This window comes from Haliotis rufescens, unplaced genomic scaffold (genome assembly GCF_023055435.1).
Source record: "Haliotis rufescens isolate VD_foot unplaced genomic scaffold, xgHalRufe1.0.p SCAF_1, whole genome shotgun sequence".
Lineage (NCBI taxonomy): Eukaryota > Metazoa > Mollusca > Gastropoda > Lepetellida > Haliotidae > Haliotis > Haliotis rufescens.
In genome coordinates this window covers 51,066,202-51,088,046 of record NW_025963779.1, presented here as the reverse complement: position 1 = coordinate 51,088,046, position 21,845 = coordinate 51,066,202, and the positions used below count along the sequence as shown (strand labels likewise).

Sequence of the window (21,845 nt, the reverse complement as noted above, 5' to 3'; positions counted from 1 at the left end):
GTTTCAAGCCTTCCTTGGAGAACGCCTTCGCGGCGGCCTCCGGTCGGGGTCTCCCGTTGCCTCCGACGTCGTGGAGAAAGGGTTTATTCCCGGTACATGACCTTGCCTTTCCCGAGGCTGGTCCTACCGCGGAGGCCCATGTTGAGCGGTTGGGTGTCCGTGCCCCACCGGCTGCTACGGTAACGCAAGCTACCTTGCACCAGCTGGACGCCCTCGCTCGGCACTCCATGTCTCACGGAGACACTTACTTGGCTGCAGCGGCCCGTCTGGTCGAAGGTTCTCCCACGGACCGTGACCAGCGCATTTACAACTGCCTGCTCAGTTTAAATGCTTCCCTGGAGTACGTTGCCGAGGACTCTCGGCACACACTTGCTCTTGTTGGGTCCCTGCATAGGCGCCTGGGTGCCGCTCCTAACCGGAGCGCGCCCCAGGCTGCTGCGGCCGGTAGGTCTAAGGGGTCGGGTTCTTCTTCCTCTGGGAAGTAGCCCCGCCCTGAGGGCTCCGGTATGGGCAATCAGCTGCCCTTTCGCGGGAAGACGGGGAACTGGGGGAAGCCCAAGTCGTCGACGGACGGCAAGGGCCCCTCCAGGTGACTCTCATTGGAGGGGTTCGTATGCCGACAGCGCCAACTTCGGTTGGCCCTTAGGCGAACCCGAGTCACTTGGCCCTGGACAGTTGCGCCTGTCGCAACCTGTCAGGGCCCCCTCTCCTTCCCCAGTGGGAGCCAGACTCCAGACTTACTGGGAGAATTGGGAACAAGTGTTCGACGACCCGTGGGTGGTCAACACGATTCGGTACGGCTATCGGCTTGATCTCAAAGCGAATCCGCCGCTCACCGTTGCCCCGTTGGCAGGTTTCGATTCGGAAACCGATCTTCCCATCCTCGCCGATGCCATCGGCAGGTTGGTGGAGAAGGGGCAGTACGGGAGTTAGCTCTACCAGAAATAACACCGGGGTTTTACTCCAGGATATTTCTCGTTCCCAAGTAGGACAGTGCCGAACTCAGAATGATTCACACGTCCGCTCCCTGGCTGTTCACCCGGTTAACCACCCCCATAGTGGGGTTCCTCCACAGGAGGGGTGTCCGGTACTTCGCGTACCTGGACGACTCGCTAGTAGCAAATCGAATGACGGACACCCTGTCACGCCATCTCGATTTCGCACGTCGGCTCTTGGAGCAATTTGGGTGGATTATCAATCTCCCCAAGAGCGAGTTAACCCCTTCTCAGAACTTGCTGTTCATCGGAGGTCGGTTCAACACGGTGTCCCATCGCCTCTTTGTCCCCCCAGACCGGTGGCACAAAATTCAGGCGATGATTGCCAAAGTCTTAGCGGTGCAACAGACTGTTCACTTTTGGGAACAGCTGTTAGGGCTACTTGTATCAGCCCAGGACTGCACCGCACGGGGTCGTCTCCAACTCCGCCCGCTGCAACGGTTTTTAATCCAGTTGTTAGCAACGGAGGTGAACAGTGCGACCGTCGCCCTCCCGGATCGGCTCCGACCGCATCTGGAGTGGTGGACGGTCCCTTACATTGTCTTATCAGGAGTCTCTATGCGGCCCTACCGGGCCACGTTGACCCTGTATACAGACGCCTCTCTAGTGGGCTGGGGCGCCCATCTAGAGGGGGAGGTGAGCTCGGGGCTGTGGTGCTTAGACGAACTAGGTCTTCACATCACTTGTCTCGAGTTCAAGGCAGTGATCAACGCAGTCAATCACTGGAAGCATCGTCTCGTCGACGCCCGGCTCATGCTGGCGACCGACAACACGACGGTAGTGTCCTATGTGAACAAACTGGGGGGAACCCACAGTCACTCGCTACTCGATCTCACGTTCGAGTTTTACGCTCTGGTGGACAGTGTCCCGTGCCAGATACGCGCCCGTCACATCCCAGGTGTGCGGAACGTACTGGCCGATGCTCTATCGAGGCCTCAGGATCCGAGCCCCACAGAGTGGATGCTGAACCCAGTAGTGTTTCAGTGGCTGTGCGAACGTTTGGGTCGTCCGATGGTCGACCTGTTCGCAACGCGGTTCAACAATCAACTCCCGTTGTTTGTATCACCAGTCCCGGTCCCGAGGGCCATCGATCACGATGCTCTCGCGTTAGACTGGACGGGCTTGGTCGCTTATGCTTACCCGCCGACAGCGTTGATACCACACATTCTAAGCCGGCTCCGAGGAGTTCGCTGTCGAATGTTACTGATCGCGCCCATGTGGCCGAACAGATCGTGGTACCCCGACTTGCTGACCCAGGTCACGCAGTCGCCACTTCCACTGCCTGTGAGACCGGATCTCTTGATCCACCCTCACACCCGTCAGCTTCATCCAAACGCAGGGCAGTTCAATCTGCACGCGTGGATGTTGTCACCGAGCGTCTGAGGAGTAAAGTTTTTTCTCGCCGGGCGTCTCGGGCATACGTTAGTATGCATCGTGATTCTACCCAGAAGGTGTATAATGCACGTTGGGTTATTTTCACGAAGTGGTGTTGTAAACATCACATTCATTCGCCAGATAAGGTATCTGTGCAGGATATTGCTCGTTTCATGTCTCACTTGCGAGAGACCCGGAAACTCTCCGGGGGTTCCATTGCCAACTATGTCTCGTCCGTTGCTACGGTACGGGACGTTGCTATGGGTACCAGTCTCTCCAAAGAGCCGGTGATACGGGGTATTATCAAGGGTTTCAAACAGCACGATCTTAAGAAGGGCCGCCTTCGGGCACCGGCCTGGGATCTTTCCCTAGTGTTGCAATCACTTACGGAAGCTCCGTATGAACCCTTGCATAGTGCTTCGTTCCGGCATGTGACTTGGAAAACAGCATTTCTCCTCTCCTTTGCCACGGCGGCACGTGTATCCGAAATTCATGCACTCGATGTCGCCAAGGTACGATTCGATAGGGGTGACGAAGGAGCGGTCCGCCTGGGCCTGCTCATGGGCTTCGTCGCCAAGAATCAGAGAGTCGGGCAAACGGAGAGAGAATTCACTGTAAGATCACTCAAAGAAATCTTACATCCTGCTGATACTGAGGACAGAGCGCTGTGTCCGGTTAGGGCCCTTAAGTATTATCTTAAGGCTTCGAATGAACGTAGACAAGGGCGTGACCGTCTGTTCATATCGTGTAACCCTAATCGCACGGTTGACATACCTCGCAACTCGATTGCGTTGTGGCTTCGTTCTGTCATCAATCTGGCGTACCGGTCTCGGGGGTTACCGGTAGCGGGGTCAAACCCGCACGAGATCAGGGCGCTAGCGGCAACATTTGCCCTACACTCGAATATCTCTGTTCGCAGAATATTACGAGGTTGTTACTGGCGTTCTGACTCGGTTTTTGCCAATCATTACCTCAAACAGGTCGCTGATGCCGTCGTGGAGAGTGTGCACCGTCTTGGCCCGCGGATCGCGGCGCAAGCGGGCACCTAAGGGGTGTGCCCAGCGCAATTCCGAACTCCTCAGGCGTCTGACCTTGCACGGTGGTCAATCTGGGTCTACTCCAATGTTCCCACTGCCGTGGGTACAGGAGTTGGGGTCCCGCAAACCAGCGCACTCACACCACAGGTGAGGGCGGCTTTTTGTGTGCTTTGTCCTTATTTGTATTTTGACAATTATGTCTTTAATTGTCTGTCGTGTATCCCAACCTTGTGATGCATGCTTACAAATACTGGAATTAGGTCACGCGCCTAATGCATACTTTAAGTAGGCTTGCTCTGGGATATACGGTCTGAATGAAATTAATTTCCCTCTTTTCGACTGTTTAACCTGATCTAAGATTAAGCTCACGCGGATACAGTGTTCTCATCCGCTGCGGCGATGAAATACCTATCCAGTGGGGCCGTTTGGAGTCACCAATCGTTTTGGCAATGACGATTGAGCCTTACGGTATGCGCTTGACAGTGCTTTGGTATTCCTATAGGGTAACGCCTAGCTAGGTGCATGCGCATCGAGTGCTTCCGCCTTGGTGTTTACTTCCGCTGGTCGGAAGGAACGCTAGCAGTCAGGATTCGGGTTGTAGGTGCTCCCCACCGCCTACTGTGGTAGTCAGCCTCGGTATAACAGTGGTAACGTATTACTTAATGTAATTTGTAGAATTTTCCTATTCGGAATATTCTATAAGTAATACGTTACCACTGGGCTGCTGCCCGCCCGTCCGTCCCCCGAGCACTTGCTCTCGCAGGAGACAAGAGTGAAGGGTGTCACATGGCAGCTAGGTGGCTACGCACGTGCTGCATGAGGTAATTGAGATCTCTGTGGTAGATTTCGCTATAGCAGCAGTTGTGGGAGACAACAGCCTCGGTATAACAGTGGTAACGTATTACTTATAGAATATTCCGAATAGGAAAATTCTACAAAAATGGGAAGGTTTTCCTGGGGTTTTGCTGGGATTATTGGTATCACTTGTGTTGTAGAGGCTAAAGACCCCTTCTGGATTGATTGTTATAAGTTGCTATGCAGTCGTTCATGTAACGATGTCATACGTGAAAACACATAACACATGTCACAGTCAAGTCTGGTTAATCCGACACTCGTTAATCCGACAATCGACTTTATCTGACACTAATGATGGGAACCGATTAAATCAGTGTTATTTGGACCCGTTAATCCGACAGTCTCGCACTCCGACTCCGACACACCTAATTGGCAACGAATTACCGAAATCACTCATTAATCAGTCTCATGAATTCGACACAGTGATCAGCGTACTCCGTGATCATCTGCCCGCGAGTATACAGCCCGTGTTTTGATGCGAGACGAGTCGGCTGGTAGCTGCATGTTACAGTGGCTGCAGAGATAAACTTGCTTAACAATAAACAATTAATGCTTTAAATAAACAAAACAGGATTAATCACTTGCTCAGATTGCCTTAATCTTATTAAGATCAGATACAAGTTTTCGCTATCGCCGAAGACATCCTATTACGGGACACGTCAGAACAACCTTTCACGAACTATGACCGACCAATGAAATGACTAACAAGAAGTCAACATCAACCACTTAGAAAGCAGCTTTCTTGAGCTTTGCGGTACCAGTTTCAAACTTGCGACTTCCATTCCAGACTATGCTTTTTAAAGTATTTTGAATAAGTTATACAGTCCCAAACAGTTGTGTTGTGTTGAGCTTTAGGGGTTGCATGATTAGAAAACATATTCTGCTAACAATGTAACATAACAATATGAATATTTCATTTTTATTTTTTTATTACGTGTTTGTATCATTATCTATCGTGTAGACTTTATCCTATTTTCGATCACCAATGTTGATACTACTTAATTTCGTTAATCCGACATAATCACATGCAACCAACCATGTCGGATTAATGGGACTTGACTGTATATCCGATTTAATGCTGTTTTCCGATTTCATGGTGTTACGTCCGACTAACATATAGGAATTGTATCGCCTGTTATGGTGTGTTTTCCCGCTCACGAGTTCTTGTCTTCGTGACATTAGGCAGTGTTATAGATTATTTATTTCACTGTTCAGCACCAGCTTCCTCGTGTATGTCTCCCGGTTGTAGTCTCCTGCAGGCTAGGGTATCTGTGCCCCACCATGCAACCGTGGGATAGATGCATAATGTGAGATAGGATAATTTAAAAAAAATTGTATTGCTTATCTCTCTCACTTCCGAATAGGTAGTGGAAACATCCTGTGCTGTGTTCCCGGAGAACAGAGAAAACATCTTGGCCAAAGATCCTACATTCTCATTTTTCAAGCTCCATGTATGGATCAAATTAAAAACAGCTTCATTAAAGAGTTTATTCCATCAGAGCAGCTAAGGCAGTCTCCTTACAGATCAACGAGGCATCTTTAGGGTGAATTAAACATACCAAAGTCCCTGAACTGTCAGCCCTACTCAAATCTTTCAGACTTGAGGACCAACAGAAAAAATTTAGAGCCCCAGCCCTAGCCCCATATAGTACCGCAACACTTAACCATTGATGCTTATGAACCACTGTATCAGGTGTACTTCGAACACCAAACACAGAAAACCCTGCTTCTTCTGGCGCTTGCCACAGTAGCCAGGATGTCTGAGATCCATGTAATAGATTTCAATCGCATTAGATTTGTTCTCAAACAACAATTCCATTCTGGATGAGAGCTGTCATACAGAGCAGCTGGTTTGAATCCTCTATCAGCTTCCAACCCTAATAAAGTAAGAGCTATTCCATCAATCATGAAAGGCTGCTTTTGGAAATCTGATACAGTCTTCGCCAATCACTACCTCAGAGATTTACCTACAGAAGATGTAGCAGACATTCATCAATTTGGACTGCTTGTGATTGCACAGCAACTCACGAAGCCTACCAGAAGATAATCAAAATTACACTCGCCCACAAAACATGTCGACTCGTAAATCAGCACATGAGTGATAACAATTGTGTTTAAGATTATCTATCTTTTCTTAACACTATAATCATTCAAGGCAAGCAAGATCTTGAAAAATCTTCGCAAATCTTACAAAATCCATAAAATCTAAAAAGATTTTCTTCCATTTTTGCTGCTCACAAAAAAAGGATGAAATACATTTTCTCCAAAAAATACCTACTTTTACAATAAATTGTATATGTATATACTTATCCTATCTCACATACTACATGTATATGCCTTCCCTTCTATCCCCACATCATAGCTTCACAGTGTGTGGAAAGAGAATGATGTGGCAGGAGTATTTATGTGATCAGGTCGTGAAGGTCGCTATGCACGGGATTACAGTGCGTGACCCATTTGTTTGTGAGGCAACCCTGGTGATGCTGGGATGTGTTCGGGTGAATTGTTCCTTAGAAGCTGGAAACTTTGTTCAAGCACGTTTCCACAGAGGACTGAAAGAAGAAGAAACAAATGCATACTGTGAGATAGCGTTATAAGTATTTTAATCTTCAATATATTGTAAAACTTACAATTATTATGTTCTTGTTTCCAGTTTTGATGCAGATGCTATAAGTATTCGACTAGGTGCACGGGTACCGAGGGGTGTGATGATCAAACAAACAACAGACAACCAGAGGCAGTGGAAGTGTCTCTGTATTGAAGGTGACATCACTACACCTGCTTATTGATTCCCATGTGCTCAATATATCCCTAATTGAATTGTGTGAAGAAGCAAAACTAATAATTGTATCAGTCAGTTTGTTTGTTATATTCTTTTTCATTATATCAGAAACTTGGAATGGTTATTGGTGAGATATTTTGAGGAGAAATTTTGTTACATTAATACATGTTCATTAAAAGTATCCTTTGCTGTAGACTCGATGTCATTTTGTTTTTGAAATAATTATTTCTTTTCCAGAGCCATTTGACAGGTCAAACACAGCAAGGTCTGTGTATGATGAATTCACCTTTCAAAGAGTCCAGCGTGTTTTCAGGAACAGCTTCTTCAGATTACGAAAGACAAATGACATTGAGTCCATCACCAGTGTACCATTCTGAGGTCCTGGATGTGCAGACGCTGCAGCCGACCTCAACAGCTGGTACAGCGATGGGGCTGGAGGCCATCACAACACCTCCCCATCTCAGGGTCCTTCATGGACAAACGTCCATGTGGTGATAGGAATAAGGACTGGAGAATCTCCCCAGTATTCCTAACCCTACTGACGCTGCTCTCTGCAGCTTCGAGACTGTTGACTAGATGGCATATGGGCCACTTGTTTTGATTCATAATTGTGATCATTATCAGTATGAATTTCTGATGGCTTTTCATTGAAGCAAACAAAGCTCCTGGACACAAGCACATGCTTCAAGTTAGGTGTGCAATATTATTTATGTGTGTGCATAATTTGGGATTTTGAGTCCCAAATGTACAGTATGACAACTGAAAGGACCTTGTGTTGAAAAGTGACAATGGAAAAGTGCCCTTCTTGTTCAGAATTAATGCCAGTCAAACCCCAGTCAGTGTGTAGTCCCTCTGTTATGATGTGATCACAGGAGTGACTGGTGCCACATTAGTAACTGTCTGATCTCAGGGTATAAGCTGTCTTTGTGTTGTATCAGTGATTTCCCTGTCAGATCCTTCTGTGCGCGCTTGGTCTCGCAGTCGACTTCATCTCTCGTATGTGGCCCCAAGTGATGTGACGTATGTTTGGAAGAGAGGAATATGTCAAGAGGTCTGCTGGCAGCTGAAGTCTGTGTGAATGTGTGTAGACCTTGAGTGACTCTCTGTGGAATTATTCCTGTCAGTGGTGGATTCTCCATAAGTTGGACCAGAGATGGTGTAGGGAAGGTGTTTGACTCCTTATTTTCAGGGTACTTTCCATCCAAAATGATAAAAACATTAAACACTTTTTTATAACAACACAGTGGATATCATTTTTTTCAGCGCAACATTCATTGTCCTAACTGTTTTGATTATTCATACAATAAAACAAACACATCGTATGAAGGATTTTTCTGTTTGTCGCTTTGGACAATCTGAATGTCCGTCAGTGCATGTTCTGGTATTTTCAAACTATTGGAATAATTTACTAGTAAGTTATAAAAAGATGTAAGTTTTGCTGTAGGCTGTGATGAACAACAACCATGACACTGTTAGCAATGGTTCCTACATGTTAGCAACTAGAAGATCATAGAAAATGGCAGGCAAATCTAGATTATTGCTTTATTTATAATGTTGAGTTGTTCGAAATGCTTGAATAATTATTTAAACTGGAGATTGTATAAAAACAGACATTGTTTACTATGGGAAGTAACAGTGTAAAGTATTGTGTATTTCCTAAACAATAGATGAATATGACATATAAGTTAGTGTTCATTGTGATGTAGAGATGTGTATGTAGCATCTGTGTAGGTGAGGAAGTGGAGTGAAACGTGATTCAACCGTCAGGGATCTATCTGATTATTTTGCAAATGATTGCAAGGAAGCTCGGTCACCAGTGATCACAATAATATGGCCCTCAACTTTGTCTTTCAAGTTTACCCTTCACAACCTTGTATGCGTATAAAGAGAAGATCTGGATGGGATGATGAAAATCGGAGGTCAAGGTCACATCAATGTGATGTTTAACAATTCTTCAGTAAAAGGTGTCCTGCCCTGATACCAGTTTTGCTAGAGTATTGATGACAGTAGTGTAAAGCCATACTCACTCACTCACTCACTCTCCTTCAGTTTCTGTCATGTTTTTCACAAATGTCAAAGGTCGAATTAACTGTCAATGACCTCACTCAAACATTTTGTAAAAACGACCTTTGAACAAAATAATTAATGAAGTATTGATATAAGTTGAATACAGCTATGGACTCATCGGTCATCATCTCTGATATGGTAGGCAGTCTTCTAGTCATAATTCTTGAGCAGTCTGATGGTAAGTGGCATGAATCAAGAATCTTTGTTTCAGTTCCCTTAAAAAAAATCACTTGTTTTTATTTCATGACGTTTGTGGACTTTGTATTCTTTGCAAAGTGTATGTAAGACTATTCTTTTGTACCATTTTGTTTGTTTGTTTGTTTGTTGTTTCACGCCGCACTCAGCAATATTCCAGCTATATGATGGCGGTCTGTAAATAATCAAGTCTGGACCAGTGATTAACATCATGAACATCGATCTACACAAATGGGATGCGATGACATGCATCAAACAAGTCAGTGAGCCTGACCACCTGATCCCTGTCAGCGTTCAGGGCTAGTGGATATATAGAAGACTTTGTCCTGTTGTTTCCTTACAAAGACTATGAGGCCATGACTAAGTGCTAATTATTTTGGGTTTTGGTGCCAATTGTGTTCCAGGAAATGGAGAATGTTTATAATGATGCTTCAGGTTTGTCGAAAAGGTCTCCATGTTAAACTCTGCATCAACACTATTATAGATACAAGTACATTTATCAGTGCAGGTGTGCATTGGTAGTGATATAACTGCATCCTGACGCCATCTTATAACTAATATTTCTGACTTGGCTGTACACAACAATCATTCCTTGTTTGTAATGACAATAGATGAAAGAAATTCTGTAAAATTAGAACTGTATAACCATCATTACAATGGCTTATAATAAGCATAATATTTATTAAACAAACAAGACGGAAGTGTGAAGTGATCTGTTCCTTTGCCATGTGGCTGTAAGATTGATCCATAGATGCCTAAACCCAAAGCAGTCTCAGGGAATTTGTGTACTTTCTACAAGCTTTGAAATCACCCACATATTGTCTGAAGTACAAAGTGCCACTTGCTTAGCTCAAAATCATTATACATGGCTCCACTTACGTTGAGTAGCATATTTCTTCATGTCAGTTAAGTTTTTTTATCTACATTAATGATGCTAGTACCATGGAAGAAAAGACATAACTTTCTCAAGGTTTGAAATCGTACTTAAGGATTTCTGGAAGAAGTTGAATCGTGTGACTTAAACATACACCATAAAATAATGAACTGTTCCAATCCAACAATAGGGAATTAGTCTTAATTCCTATCTCATAATATATGAATACAAATAAAATATGAAGACAACTACAGTGTTCCCTAAACTGTTGGACTGATGCCAGTTAACAAACCACGTCATTGGCAGCTGGTCTGGTCATGTATGACACTGACCTCAGGGAACTTAAAAATCAAAAATCAAAAAAAAAAAAGAGTATGAAAATCGTCTCATTGTAAAAATATTGTGATGTTCATGTTTTCATAGTTTATGAATTGACTGTTTTAGGACAATTTTACATTGTGGAAGTAAATATGCTTTTTAAGATCATTAACTTTCATTGGATTAATGAAAATGGGCATACATTATGTTCCAGACCAACACATTCATGTACATTAAAATGTCAGACATTGTGATATGTATGATGATTCATGTGAAATAAAAAACATTAACAAATAAGGATGGATTTGATTTTTCTGTCATTAAGATGGAACATCTCTGTTAAATCCCTCTTGAACCCAGATTCTTCAAGATGGTGATTTTTGTTTGTCACCGCCATGCGACCCGTGAAGATCCAGGTTAGAATAGGTCTTCAGCAACTCATGCTTGCCTTAACAGGCAACTATGCTTGTACGAGATGACTAGCGGGACTGGGTGGTCAGGCTCGCTGACTTGTTCGATGCATGTCTTTGTATCCCAATTGTGTAGATCAATGCTCATGATATCAATCACTGGATTGTCTGGTCCAAACTTCAATATGTACAGACCAAGCTGGAATATAGCTGGGATATTGCTGAGTGCGGCGTCAAACAAACAACGCCATGCTCAAGTTTATGAAAGTCATAAATGTGCACAACCTGTTATCTTTGCTGAAATATACACATCCCAGTTTCTTTGAAAAAATATATACCCAGCAACCTAAGATGATTTTAAGAGACAATGGTGATAAATGCGTCAGGTGGTCAGGCTTGGCCACTTGGTTGATTGGGTATCATCGTGACCCCTCAGCCTGGATTGTTGCTCACATTATCGATCACTGGATTGTCTGATGCAGACACAACTATTGGCATGCTGCCGTCATACAGCTGGAAACACTGTTTTCAGCAGTGTTAATCCCAACTCTATTGCATCCTAACCTGGTGTTATCTAACACTGTGAGCCTGTTCTAGGCAGGAGTACATGATGTACCCTAGCTTGCATGAGTGTGGAATCTACACAAGATTTATTACAATTACACAACAATTTCAGTTTAATCCTATTATTACCATCAGTGATTCTATGTAGTTATACATACAGTGCGCCAACAACATAGTGCCAAAATATCTCTCAGATCTGATTAAACCAGGTCACTTCGCTCTTGTCAACAATGGAAATTGAAAATGTTTGGTTTCTTGTCATATACACCTGTGAAGAATAAACATGGGCAACCCATGCTTGCTGTAACTGGCGACTATGCATGTCGTAAAGAGGCGACGACTGGGTCGGGTGGTCAGACTCACTGACTTGGTTGATGCATGTCATATCACAATTGCGTCGATCGATACTCATGATGTCAATCACTGGATTGTCTGGTCCAGATTTGATTATTTACGGACCGCTGTCATATAGCTGGAATATTAGTGAGTGTGGCTTTAATATGACGTGCAAACTGCATTTAAATGTAACTCTTCTGATGGAACTACGATTGTCTCCAAATTTGGCGACATTTAAACGTCTGATAACTCATTGTCATTGTGTTTGTATGCCATTTGAGCTACATTTGTGTGTGGAGTGTACATCGACCTACAATATGTGTTGTATAACTATTACACATATACACTGACATAGATTTCATGTTAATTGTTACATACATGCACACTGACATTGTGAATGTGAATGTATGTACATAGCTGAAACAACAGACTGCTTGGTCACAGAGCCTGTACTGAAAGACAACGCCTAATGTACACACATTTGAGATGACTACTTCATATTATTGCAAGAGACTCTAAAGGGACGAAATGACATTATCAATATGGCTTCTAATGAATGATATGATAAAAATCAAATTGGAATTCTGTGAGTACATTAAGAGCTGGCCAAAACAAGAGTTTTCACACGAGATGTTGCAAATGTGGAATGTATTGTAGGAGTTGTATGTTAAAGTAAAAAATCAGACTGGAATTCTGTAAACTTGTTTCAGGGACACTATTGCTTGGATCACATCATTAAAGTTTGGCTTGGGGTCATGTTTTGTCACACTCGTAGATACAAAGTGCATGCTGGTCCTTGGATCCCAATAAAACCATACCCTAGGGATTGGTCATTTATCATAGGGGGCAGTCCCTGGCCAGTCCCTTATATTAATGGTCAGTGGTGCCATTTCACAGGTGGATTCTGACTAAACGGCAGCAATCTGGTGAAAACAATGTAGTCAATAAACTTCTGTGGTGTTGCTTTACTAGTGACACATATTTGAAACTACTGAAGAGATATAATGAAACACTGCCAAAATGTTTCCTTGTTTCCTTAAACACATTGTAACATTTAAAGAAACATTCCTTGTAAGATATATGATAAACCTTTGTTTTTCTTCAAGATGAAAGAATACAATTCTGTCAGACTAGATAAATTCACTAAACATCCTACTAAAATGTTACATAACGTTTGATTTTCGTATTTTTCACATTATCAGGTTTGGTCCGATGATGAAAAAATACAATTCTGTCAGACTAGATAAATTCGCTAAACATCCTACTAAAATGTTACATTACGTTTGATTTTCGTATTTTTCACATTATCAGGTTTGGTCCGGTGATATCCACTCTGCTGAACGTGTTCCGCATTTCAAGCACTTCCGGTGTTTTTAGTTATGGTGATCGTAAGATTTCCATGGAACACTTTGCTTTTCGTGTTGTTGACAGTGTTTTTCGATGGCTTGGACACAAGTATCGGCGGTTTGTATTTTGAAGTTGTTATTTCAACAAAAGTGTCTCGCTTAGGTAATCTGTATGTACCAGAGACATGACATATACCATCTAAAAGTTTGATCCTAACACGGTTTCTCATTGTCACTCTTGTGTCATTTGGAGCATTCAGCATTGCGATCAGAGTATGTTATTGGACAACAATGCAGTTTACCGAGCGCAGCTTATATAGGGCTCGGGCTGGCGGCTGTGGCTCACAGATCTCGCGTGCCTCTTCGATCCTTTGGGTTAGGGTGGTAGCCAAAACCCGCGATGGGGTCCTACAGTCAAGACATGACATAACCCTATTGTCTTGACTGTAGGAACCCCATCGCGGCTCTCGGCTAGGTTAACACCAACTCTATTCTTAGCCCTTGGATCCACTTTCCGATCAAGCTCTCCATTACGATTATGAGGGTTAGGTACCCTTCTGATCAAATACCCTTTCATGATCCGAAGGGCTGGACACCGCTTGCCAATAAAACTCCCCTTTACGATCCTAACTCTGTATTATTGATTAGAATTGTGATGTGTTATTATACAGCAGATGAACTCCACACCCAACTAGCCTATTTCCAAGTAAAAGACCGATGTGCAAACTTTTGTAAGAATCCACTATGCGGATTCATACAGTTTGCACATTGGTTTTTCGATTCATACCTCAATGAACAGAAAAAAATACACACTCAATCCTTAAATAATGTATTTCGTTATTTATTTGGGTGTTTTGTAAATGACGTCTATCAGAAAGTATCACTAACATGATGACCTCATTACCTTTGTTGACCACACTTCATTATGCTACATCTTACAGTACATGTATGTTGGTTAAACATCGTTATGATTAACCAAAAGTAGATTTAAACATTCGATCATTATTTGTGCATAAAAGTCATATTTATTGTAGTTTGACTGTAACATGTCAGCATATTCTTTTCGCAATTGAATTAGCAAAAATGTGGGAAGGATCTAATGGTGACCTGTCATTGTAAAAAGTAAAACATTTCATCTGTATATCCAAGTGCTACACTAGTTATTATTAATAGTTTATATTATTAATTTAAAAATTTAAAAAGCATGAACTAAAGTAACCCGATATTGGAATATACCATTGCTGGAAAAATAATGGTTACAGTTCAACATGTTCAAAATACCTTAAGTTATGTTATTGGGAATTTGTAACCGAGTCACTGGTAGAGGCGGGAGAAAATGTGTGTACAGCTGATTGCTATTTCCGGCATAGTTTACGAGACAAATACACACAGTATTCTTAATCTCTGCATCGAAAATAATGCCTAGTAGAACAGGATATATAAACATGATAAATGAAATGGAAAATCATCATGTCTTGTGATGTTTTATAGCAATTTTCAAATTTTCATCTTGCATTTGACCAAGTTTGTTATCGATCTTCTGTTTGTTCCCCTGAAGTGATACAATGTAGTTTTTGACTGTACTTATCCTAATACTCAAAATATATCAGTGTAATGTGCATGTGCGCTTGAGGAAAAGTGAAAGGAATTAACTCTCAGCATTCAAGCACTGCGTAAGATTGTTAACTAGACTACGGAAGTCCTCAGATAAGAGCATCTCCCCATATGTCGTGCATCTTGCCTGCTGCCAGTAGAAAAGATGCAGGACATCTCAATGTATCAATTACACTCATGGCACAGCAGTGATCGTTTGTGATAATCTACTACTGAGGCCCGTCCCTCAGTGTATGGTCTCTGACATTATCATTGATTGTACTGAACTATGGCTAAAGTCGCATGTCGCCTGGCATATCAAGGAACTCAGAATTGATCATGTCTATGTTGTTATCACTATGCCTCTAGGATTCATGAATATCAATAAAATAATAGACACATCTAACTTTGTCTGAATGAAACATTAATGCAACTGACATGTATCCTGACTATGATGATTATGTGATCTGATATGTAGCAAGACATCACTTCAATCAACCGACTTTTTTGTGAACAAGTCTCCATGTGAAAGTGGGTTGACTAGTATAGCCTACAGTATATTAGCCCAAAGATAATAAAAGAGGTTTTACATATTCTAGCAAAGAACAATCTCTTTTAAAATCAGATCTTAGTTCTCGCTATCACTAAACAAAGATCTGAGGACATCCCATACGGGTCACATCAGAACGACCTTTCATCCAACCAATCAAAGCGTCGCTTACCAGATCATGAAAGTGACAGTCAAAATTTGTTTTCTAAACATGCAACCTCGAAAACGTTAACACAGGGTATTCCGACTGATCCTGTCGATATTATCGTCTATCTCTCGCTTCCGTAGGATAAACATTTGAACGGAGGAGGCGTTGCACAGAAGGTGGGAAGCACTGCCATAAAATCTCAACCATATATTAGGCATTCCAGAATGTTTGTTTGTTTAGTTTTCAAAATTTTATTCAAGAACTGTCAACATATTTTTCAAGCATACTCTGAAATGGAAGTCACCAGGTTGAAATGAGTGCCGTAAAGCTCGAGAAAGCTGCTTTCTAATTGGCTGATGTCGACTTCTTGTTAGTCAATTTCAGTGGTCGGTCAAAGTACACGAAAGGTTGTTCTGACGTGACCCGTTATAGGATATCCTCAGATCTTTGTTTTGCAGCAGCGAGAACTTAGATCTGATTTTAATGAGATTGAGCAAAGAAATGTATTGTGGAATGTCCAGGCAAAGGCCTGTGATGCTTACTGCTACTGGAATGCTGATGACTGATATGTGCATGTTGAACCAAGCTGTCATAGTACTGTGTCTGGTGACATGCCTGAACAAAATAACACCAGTACCACATTATAAATACCATGGTTACTTCGAGGGTCATAAGATTTCATACACAAGAAAATAATCGGATATGTAACATGTCAAATGAACATATGTACATATATTTCTGTCTATATTCCAAATTTGTTTAACCTTATTGAGATATACAATGAAACTATTTTGATCCCCATTCAAAGGTTGATATTTATGGATTGAATTATACATATTTGACTGCTTTTATTCAGGTCAAAACACACCAGTGACACATGGCAGTAGCATTGAGCTACCATCTTCAACTCCAGTAGGTTCTACTGCTACAAGCCAGTCTGCAGAGACTAGAAATTTACAGAGCACAGAAAATCCTCATGATATGTGCCCAAGCGGTGTTGACTGCCACAAGCTGGGAGGAGCATGCATCAAGTGCAACTTTTCTACTTGTGAATATGGGAAGACCAATACTGCAGAGTGTGCCGCAGTTGAGAACATAACTTGCAATGTAAGTTGTTTGTGGATCAGTTATTAATATGTTTTACCACAACTATATCTGATGTAGTCCCACTGTGTATCAAGCGCTCATCAACTTTATGTGAATTTATTTGTTTTCAGTTTCCTAAACTGATGATACAGAATCCATTTCAAATAAATGATACAATGTCTCCAAAACTGTTTATGAGATTTCTCTTCAGCATGTTTGGAAGATTAGATGTGGAGTTTATTTTGCAATATTTTAAGAATCTGTGCCTTAAATAATATTGTCTAATAATTGATTTTAAATGTTATGACTATTACATATCCACAAACAGGGCCATTCATCTGCTTTAAGGAACGTACCAGCCAGTGGCTCTTTCATTTAGTTTACTTACTGTTGGTAAAACCCATCTTGTTTATCAAATCAGATGCAAGTTGAACCAACTAATGTACTAAGTACATCAGTCCGTGAAGTATTTATTAAATTTACTTTGGACACAAACAACATAAAGAAACCAGAATACAAGACAAACTGCATATGTTTTATGCAGGGGTGTTGACATTGTGTCACTGAGTAATCTTGTTCTTGACATCAAACTTGGAAAGATGGTCACAGTCACTGTGTGTTTTTTTCGATCACTTCTGACATTATTGAAAGAGGAAAGTAGTCAAGGTCAACCAAGTCAGCCTGATCAACCGATCCCATTGGTTGATGCATGTCATTGTATCCCTAGGACATGCTTCAACCAAGTCAGTCTGACCAACCGATTCCATTGGTTGATGCATGTCATTGTATCCCTTGGACATGCTTCAACCATGTCAGCCTGACCAACCAATCCCATTGGTTGATGCATGTCATCGTATCCCTAGAACATGCTTTAACCAAGTCAGCCTGACCAACCGATTCCATTGGTTGATGCATGTCATCGTATCCCTAGGACATGCTTCAACCAAGTCAGCCTGACCACCCAATCCCATTGATTGATGCATGTCATTGTATCTCTAGGACATGCTTCAACCAAGTCAGCCTGACCAACTGATCCCATTGGAAGATGCATGTCATCGTATCCCTAGGACATGCTTCAACAAAGTCAGTGAGCCTGACCACTCGATCCCATTGGTTGATGCATGTCATCGTATCCCTTGGACATGCTTCAACCAAGTCAGTGAGCCTGACCACTCGATCCCATTGGTTGATGCATGTCATCATATCGCTTGGACATGCTTCAACCAAGTCAGCCTGACCAACTGATCCCATTGGTTGATGCATGTCATCGTATCCCTTCGACTTGCTTCAACCAAGTAAGTGAGCCTGACCAACTGATCCCATTGGTTGATGCACGTCATCGTATCCCTAGGACATGCTTCAACCAAGTCAGCCTGACCACTCGATCCCATTGATTAATGCATGTAATCATTTTTCTAGGACATGCTTCAACCAAGTCAGCCTGACCACCCGATCCTATTGGTTGATGCATGTCATCGTATCCCTTGGACATGCTTCAACCAAGTCAGCCTGACCAACTGATCCCATTGGAAGATGCATGTCATCGTATCCCTTTGACATGCTTCAACCAAGTCAGCCTGACCAACTGATCCCATTGGTTGATGCATGTCATCGTATCCCTTGGACTTGCTTCAACCAAGTCAGTGAGCCTGACCACCCAATCCCATTGATTGATGCATGTCATTGTATCACTAGGACATGCTTCAACCAAGTCAGCCTGACCAACCGATTCCATTGGTTGATGCATGTCATCGTACCCCTAGGACATGCTTCAACCAATTCAGCCTGACCACTTGATCCCATTGATTAATGCATGTAATCATTTCCCTAGGACATGCTTCAACCAAGTCAGCCTGACTACCCGATCCCATTGGTTGATGCATGTCTTGTATCCCTTGGACATGCTTCAACCAAGTCAGCCTGACTACCCGATCCCATTAGTTGACGCATGTCATCATATCCCAATTGCATGGATCGATGCTGATGATAACAATCACTGGTTTGCCTGGTCAAGACTTGATTATTTATAGACCACCTTTCATAGTGGGATATTGCTGTGTGCAGCGTTAAACAACAAACAAACTCTCTCTATGTGTGTACTCTCACATTTGTGAGACAGACATGCCGTCACTCTGGAAGGCCATGATGTCATGATGCACAACCACACGCTCCTGCTCACCAGGTTAGCAAAAGCAACACCTAAATCATGTGCAGTGATTTGTCAATATTTCCAGGATTCAAATCCCATTTTATCATGTTTTTCACCCACTCATATTTATTTTACAATGTTGTATACATAGGGAGAAAGAACATTCCAGCGACAGTACCATTGTCGTTACTGCTACCAGCTGGACCCCTTGTTGTACAAGTGCAATGCCTCAGCCTGCCCCATCAACACCCCTCGCAAGACCTGGCCAGCAAGACCCTTCTACACTGCCCTGTGTACTGCCAAGGATGATATCCTTTGTCTCGGTAGGTTGGCATTGCGTGGTGTCACTTTTGTTTAAAAAGATTCTTGGATGTTGAAATGGGGATAAATTTCAGTTTGAATGTTTGAAAAAAAATTGAGGTTTAACAAAACGTCGGCGTCACGATACGATGCGTATCCCGTTACAATCATGACAATGGTGTGCTACGATTCATATCCCAATATTTCATTTCGCAAGTTGATATTCTTTCTTTTCGCAGGTGAATCACAACCCTGAGTCATTTATTATATTTCAGAGATCAAAGATAGAGGGCACTGTAATGTTATCCTAGTTATGTCCAGCCATGAAATACTAGAGAATCTGCATTAGCTGGTGGTTGAACAGTTTCTTATTATTAATGTTTTTGCACTTGTGATGTAATGTACTATATGTATCGCATTACATGGGTTGCAAGTCAGTGTATTGTATCATGGGCCTGGTATCGTGATACAAAACTGTATCCACCAATAGAGTCTGTCCAGTGAAGATTTGTTTGTATAGACCTTGTTCCTTTTGCAATCCAGACTTCAAAACAATTAAGTACATAAACTAATTAATGTCTACCGGTACATGATCTATGATCATGATTATAAAGGAAAACTTATCATGTCTGTGAATGTAGTAGAACAATAACAACTGTGATCATTTGAAAGCTTTGACTGTCAGGCTATTTGACAACCTTTGACTTCGAATAGGAAAAGTTCCAACTCTCTTGTCTTGGTTGCAGGTTCCAGGAGGTTTTATCGCCAGCAGGACTGTAACTGGACAAGTGGCTACAAGTGGTCCACTGCACTTATCTTGAGGTACCTGATCATGGTCTAAGAGAAGATATTTATGTTTAACTGTGGCATGTAATCTCAGTGGGCTAGCACTATAAAATCTGCATTAGTCAGAACTAGTAGCATCTCTCTCTCTCTCAGTTGTTCTCAAGTTATAGTTCTAACTAAAAAGAAAAATAGCTGTATTTTTTTCAGAAAATCCAAATACAGTAAACTGTGGTTATAAGAAACTCAAAGGGCCCTCTAAATTTAGTTCATTATAACCATAGTTTGTTATAAACATATAAACAGCAAATGGACGTGACAAAAAACCCAGTTCTTTCTATCCGTCAGTTCGTTATGAGCGTGTTCGTTATGAACGTGAGTTTACTGTATTGAAATCAAACTTCCCACTCCACCCCTCCATTTGGTATACAAAGTGAAAAAATGTCCTTGAACGTCTTAGGTTGAGGTATAATAACTAAAGTACATGTTTTAAAAGTATGAACAGCTTGTATAGTGGTAACTCATGTCCTTCTTCTTTCCAGCATTACTCTTGGAGGTTTCGGAGCAGATCGGTTCTATCTTGGTTTGTGGAGAGAAGGCATTGGCAAACTATTTAGTTTTGGTGGACTTGGAGTGTGGACACTTGTGGATGTCATCTTGATAGCTGTGGGCTATGTGGGGCCTGCTGATGGATCATTGTATATATAGTCATGAGATCATTAGCATTGTACATTTCATCATCAGTAAGTCATGGAAGTTCTATTGTGTCGTTTTACTTGAAGGCGTTTCATTTTAATTCCTCATCAACTGATGTCAGATGTTCACCATCATTAGGTTTCTGGAGAGTGGTTAAGACATTTCAGTTTGTGAAAATTGAGTACAGTACTTTTTGAACATATAAATTTGGACTTTTTTCCACCTCTCGGGGGTAATTTTTTTTATTGCTATTATTGTTGTTTATAGATGTCTTTTTTTTTGCCAATGAACTCAAAAGTGAAATAACATATCATTACAATATCCTGTGTTTCATGAAATAATTTATCATACTTTGTACATTTCATAAGGCCAATGCTGTTATATTGGACAGTCTGTTGTATATAATATTATACAATAGATATAAATTGCTATTATTGCTATTAGATATAAATTGCTATTACAGTGTTGAATTTTCAGTTCCATGAATTCCAGTCAATGAAGAAATCTATGGAACTGGCTTTTTGCCAGCTACCATTTATTCGTTGCTAATTTTCCATGTTTCCAGAAAGAGTCGTCATTATGTTAGTTCTTTAGGGCCACACCTTATTATTTATTTTTCACCTGATGATTTGACACACTGGCGCCAATAACTACATTAAGAAAATAATTACTAAAATAAAAATGATTGATTTTTCCAACCATTGTTTTACATTCCCAATCCATCAAAGATAATTATACAACTATGAAAATATAAGAAAAGTAATTGTTAACTTAGTAATTGATTATGAATTGAGCATATGCATAGTCTCAACACCTTGTATTGAGAAACCTTTTCTGACAGATGTATATGCATGTGTTCATGTTGTTGTACAGACAGTAAACATCCTGCACGTAAAACAGAATTATATGGATCTTTTCCCAATATATCAACCACCCCAAACAACTGTATGACAAATAATATAAGAAAATATTGAGCTGTAACCATGAAACAATTATTTTTAGTTTTATTTCAATCTCTCCAAGGTAATTGGTTAGCAAAGAATCTGTAAACAATAAAATATTAATGGTGTGGCCTTAGGAATACACATTGTATGTGAATTGTGTGAGAGAGGGTATGTTTGAGAGTATCTTGAAGTATAAAGAAATAAATCTATTTCAGTGTTGTTTGTCTTGTGTCAAGAATAACGGTTGGTATTGGACAGCCCAGACACAATGAATAGGACCAGTTGCTATCTTATGAATTATATCCCAAAATGATAGCTGATATATACTTTATACTTACGCGTTGTGATACATTGTCAGGGACACTGTACCTATCGAAGGTCACATGAACATGTCAATATGATATTGCTTACACTTCTATTATATAACAAATTTTATCAATCTT

General features: G+C 41.6%; 2 protein-coding genes across 2 annotated transcripts in view; both read left to right on the top strand.

Annotated features, from left to right (window-relative positions):
• LOC124131368 (poly(A) RNA polymerase gld-2 homolog A-like) overlaps positions 1-10,597 on the top strand; it is a 34,394-nt gene extending 23,797 nt beyond the window's left edge. Inside the window, exons 12-13 of the mRNA XM_048397428.1 lie at positions 6,915-7,024; positions 7,281-10,597. Of these exons, the coding sequence (XP_048253385.1) occupies positions 6,915-7,024; positions 7,281-7,420 (250 nt within the window). The 3' untranslated portion in view covers positions 7,421-10,597. The remainder of the gene's footprint in view (positions 1-6,914; positions 7,025-7,280) is intronic.
• Positions 10,598-13,139: 2,542 nt separating this feature from the next.
• LOC124131370 (TM2 domain-containing protein 3-like) lies at positions 13,140-21,621 on the top strand. The gene is made up of 5 exons (XM_046494606.2): positions 13,140-13,271; positions 16,301-16,551; positions 18,831-19,002; positions 19,726-19,801; positions 20,305-21,621. Exons 1-5 carry the CDS (start codon positions 13,187-13,189, stop codon positions 20,468-20,470), a joined length of 750 nt encoding a protein of 249 aa, XP_046350562.1. The 5' UTR covers positions 13,140-13,186; the 3' UTR covers positions 20,471-21,621.
• Positions 21,622-21,845: the final 224 nt, after the last annotated feature.

Coding starts and splice junctions, on each gene's coding strand:
- LOC124131370 (XM_046494606.2), top strand. CDS start 13,187: ATGGTGATCGTAAGATTTCCATGGAACACTTTGCTTTTCGTGTTGTTG. Junction 13,272..16,300: donor CTTGGACACAAGTATCGGCG/GTTTGTATTTTG, acceptor GCTTTTATTCAG/GTCAAAACACACCAGTGACA. Junction 19,802..20,304: donor TCCACTGCACTTATCTTGAG/GTACCTGATCAT, acceptor TCTTCTTTCCAG/CATTACTCTTGGAGGTTTCG.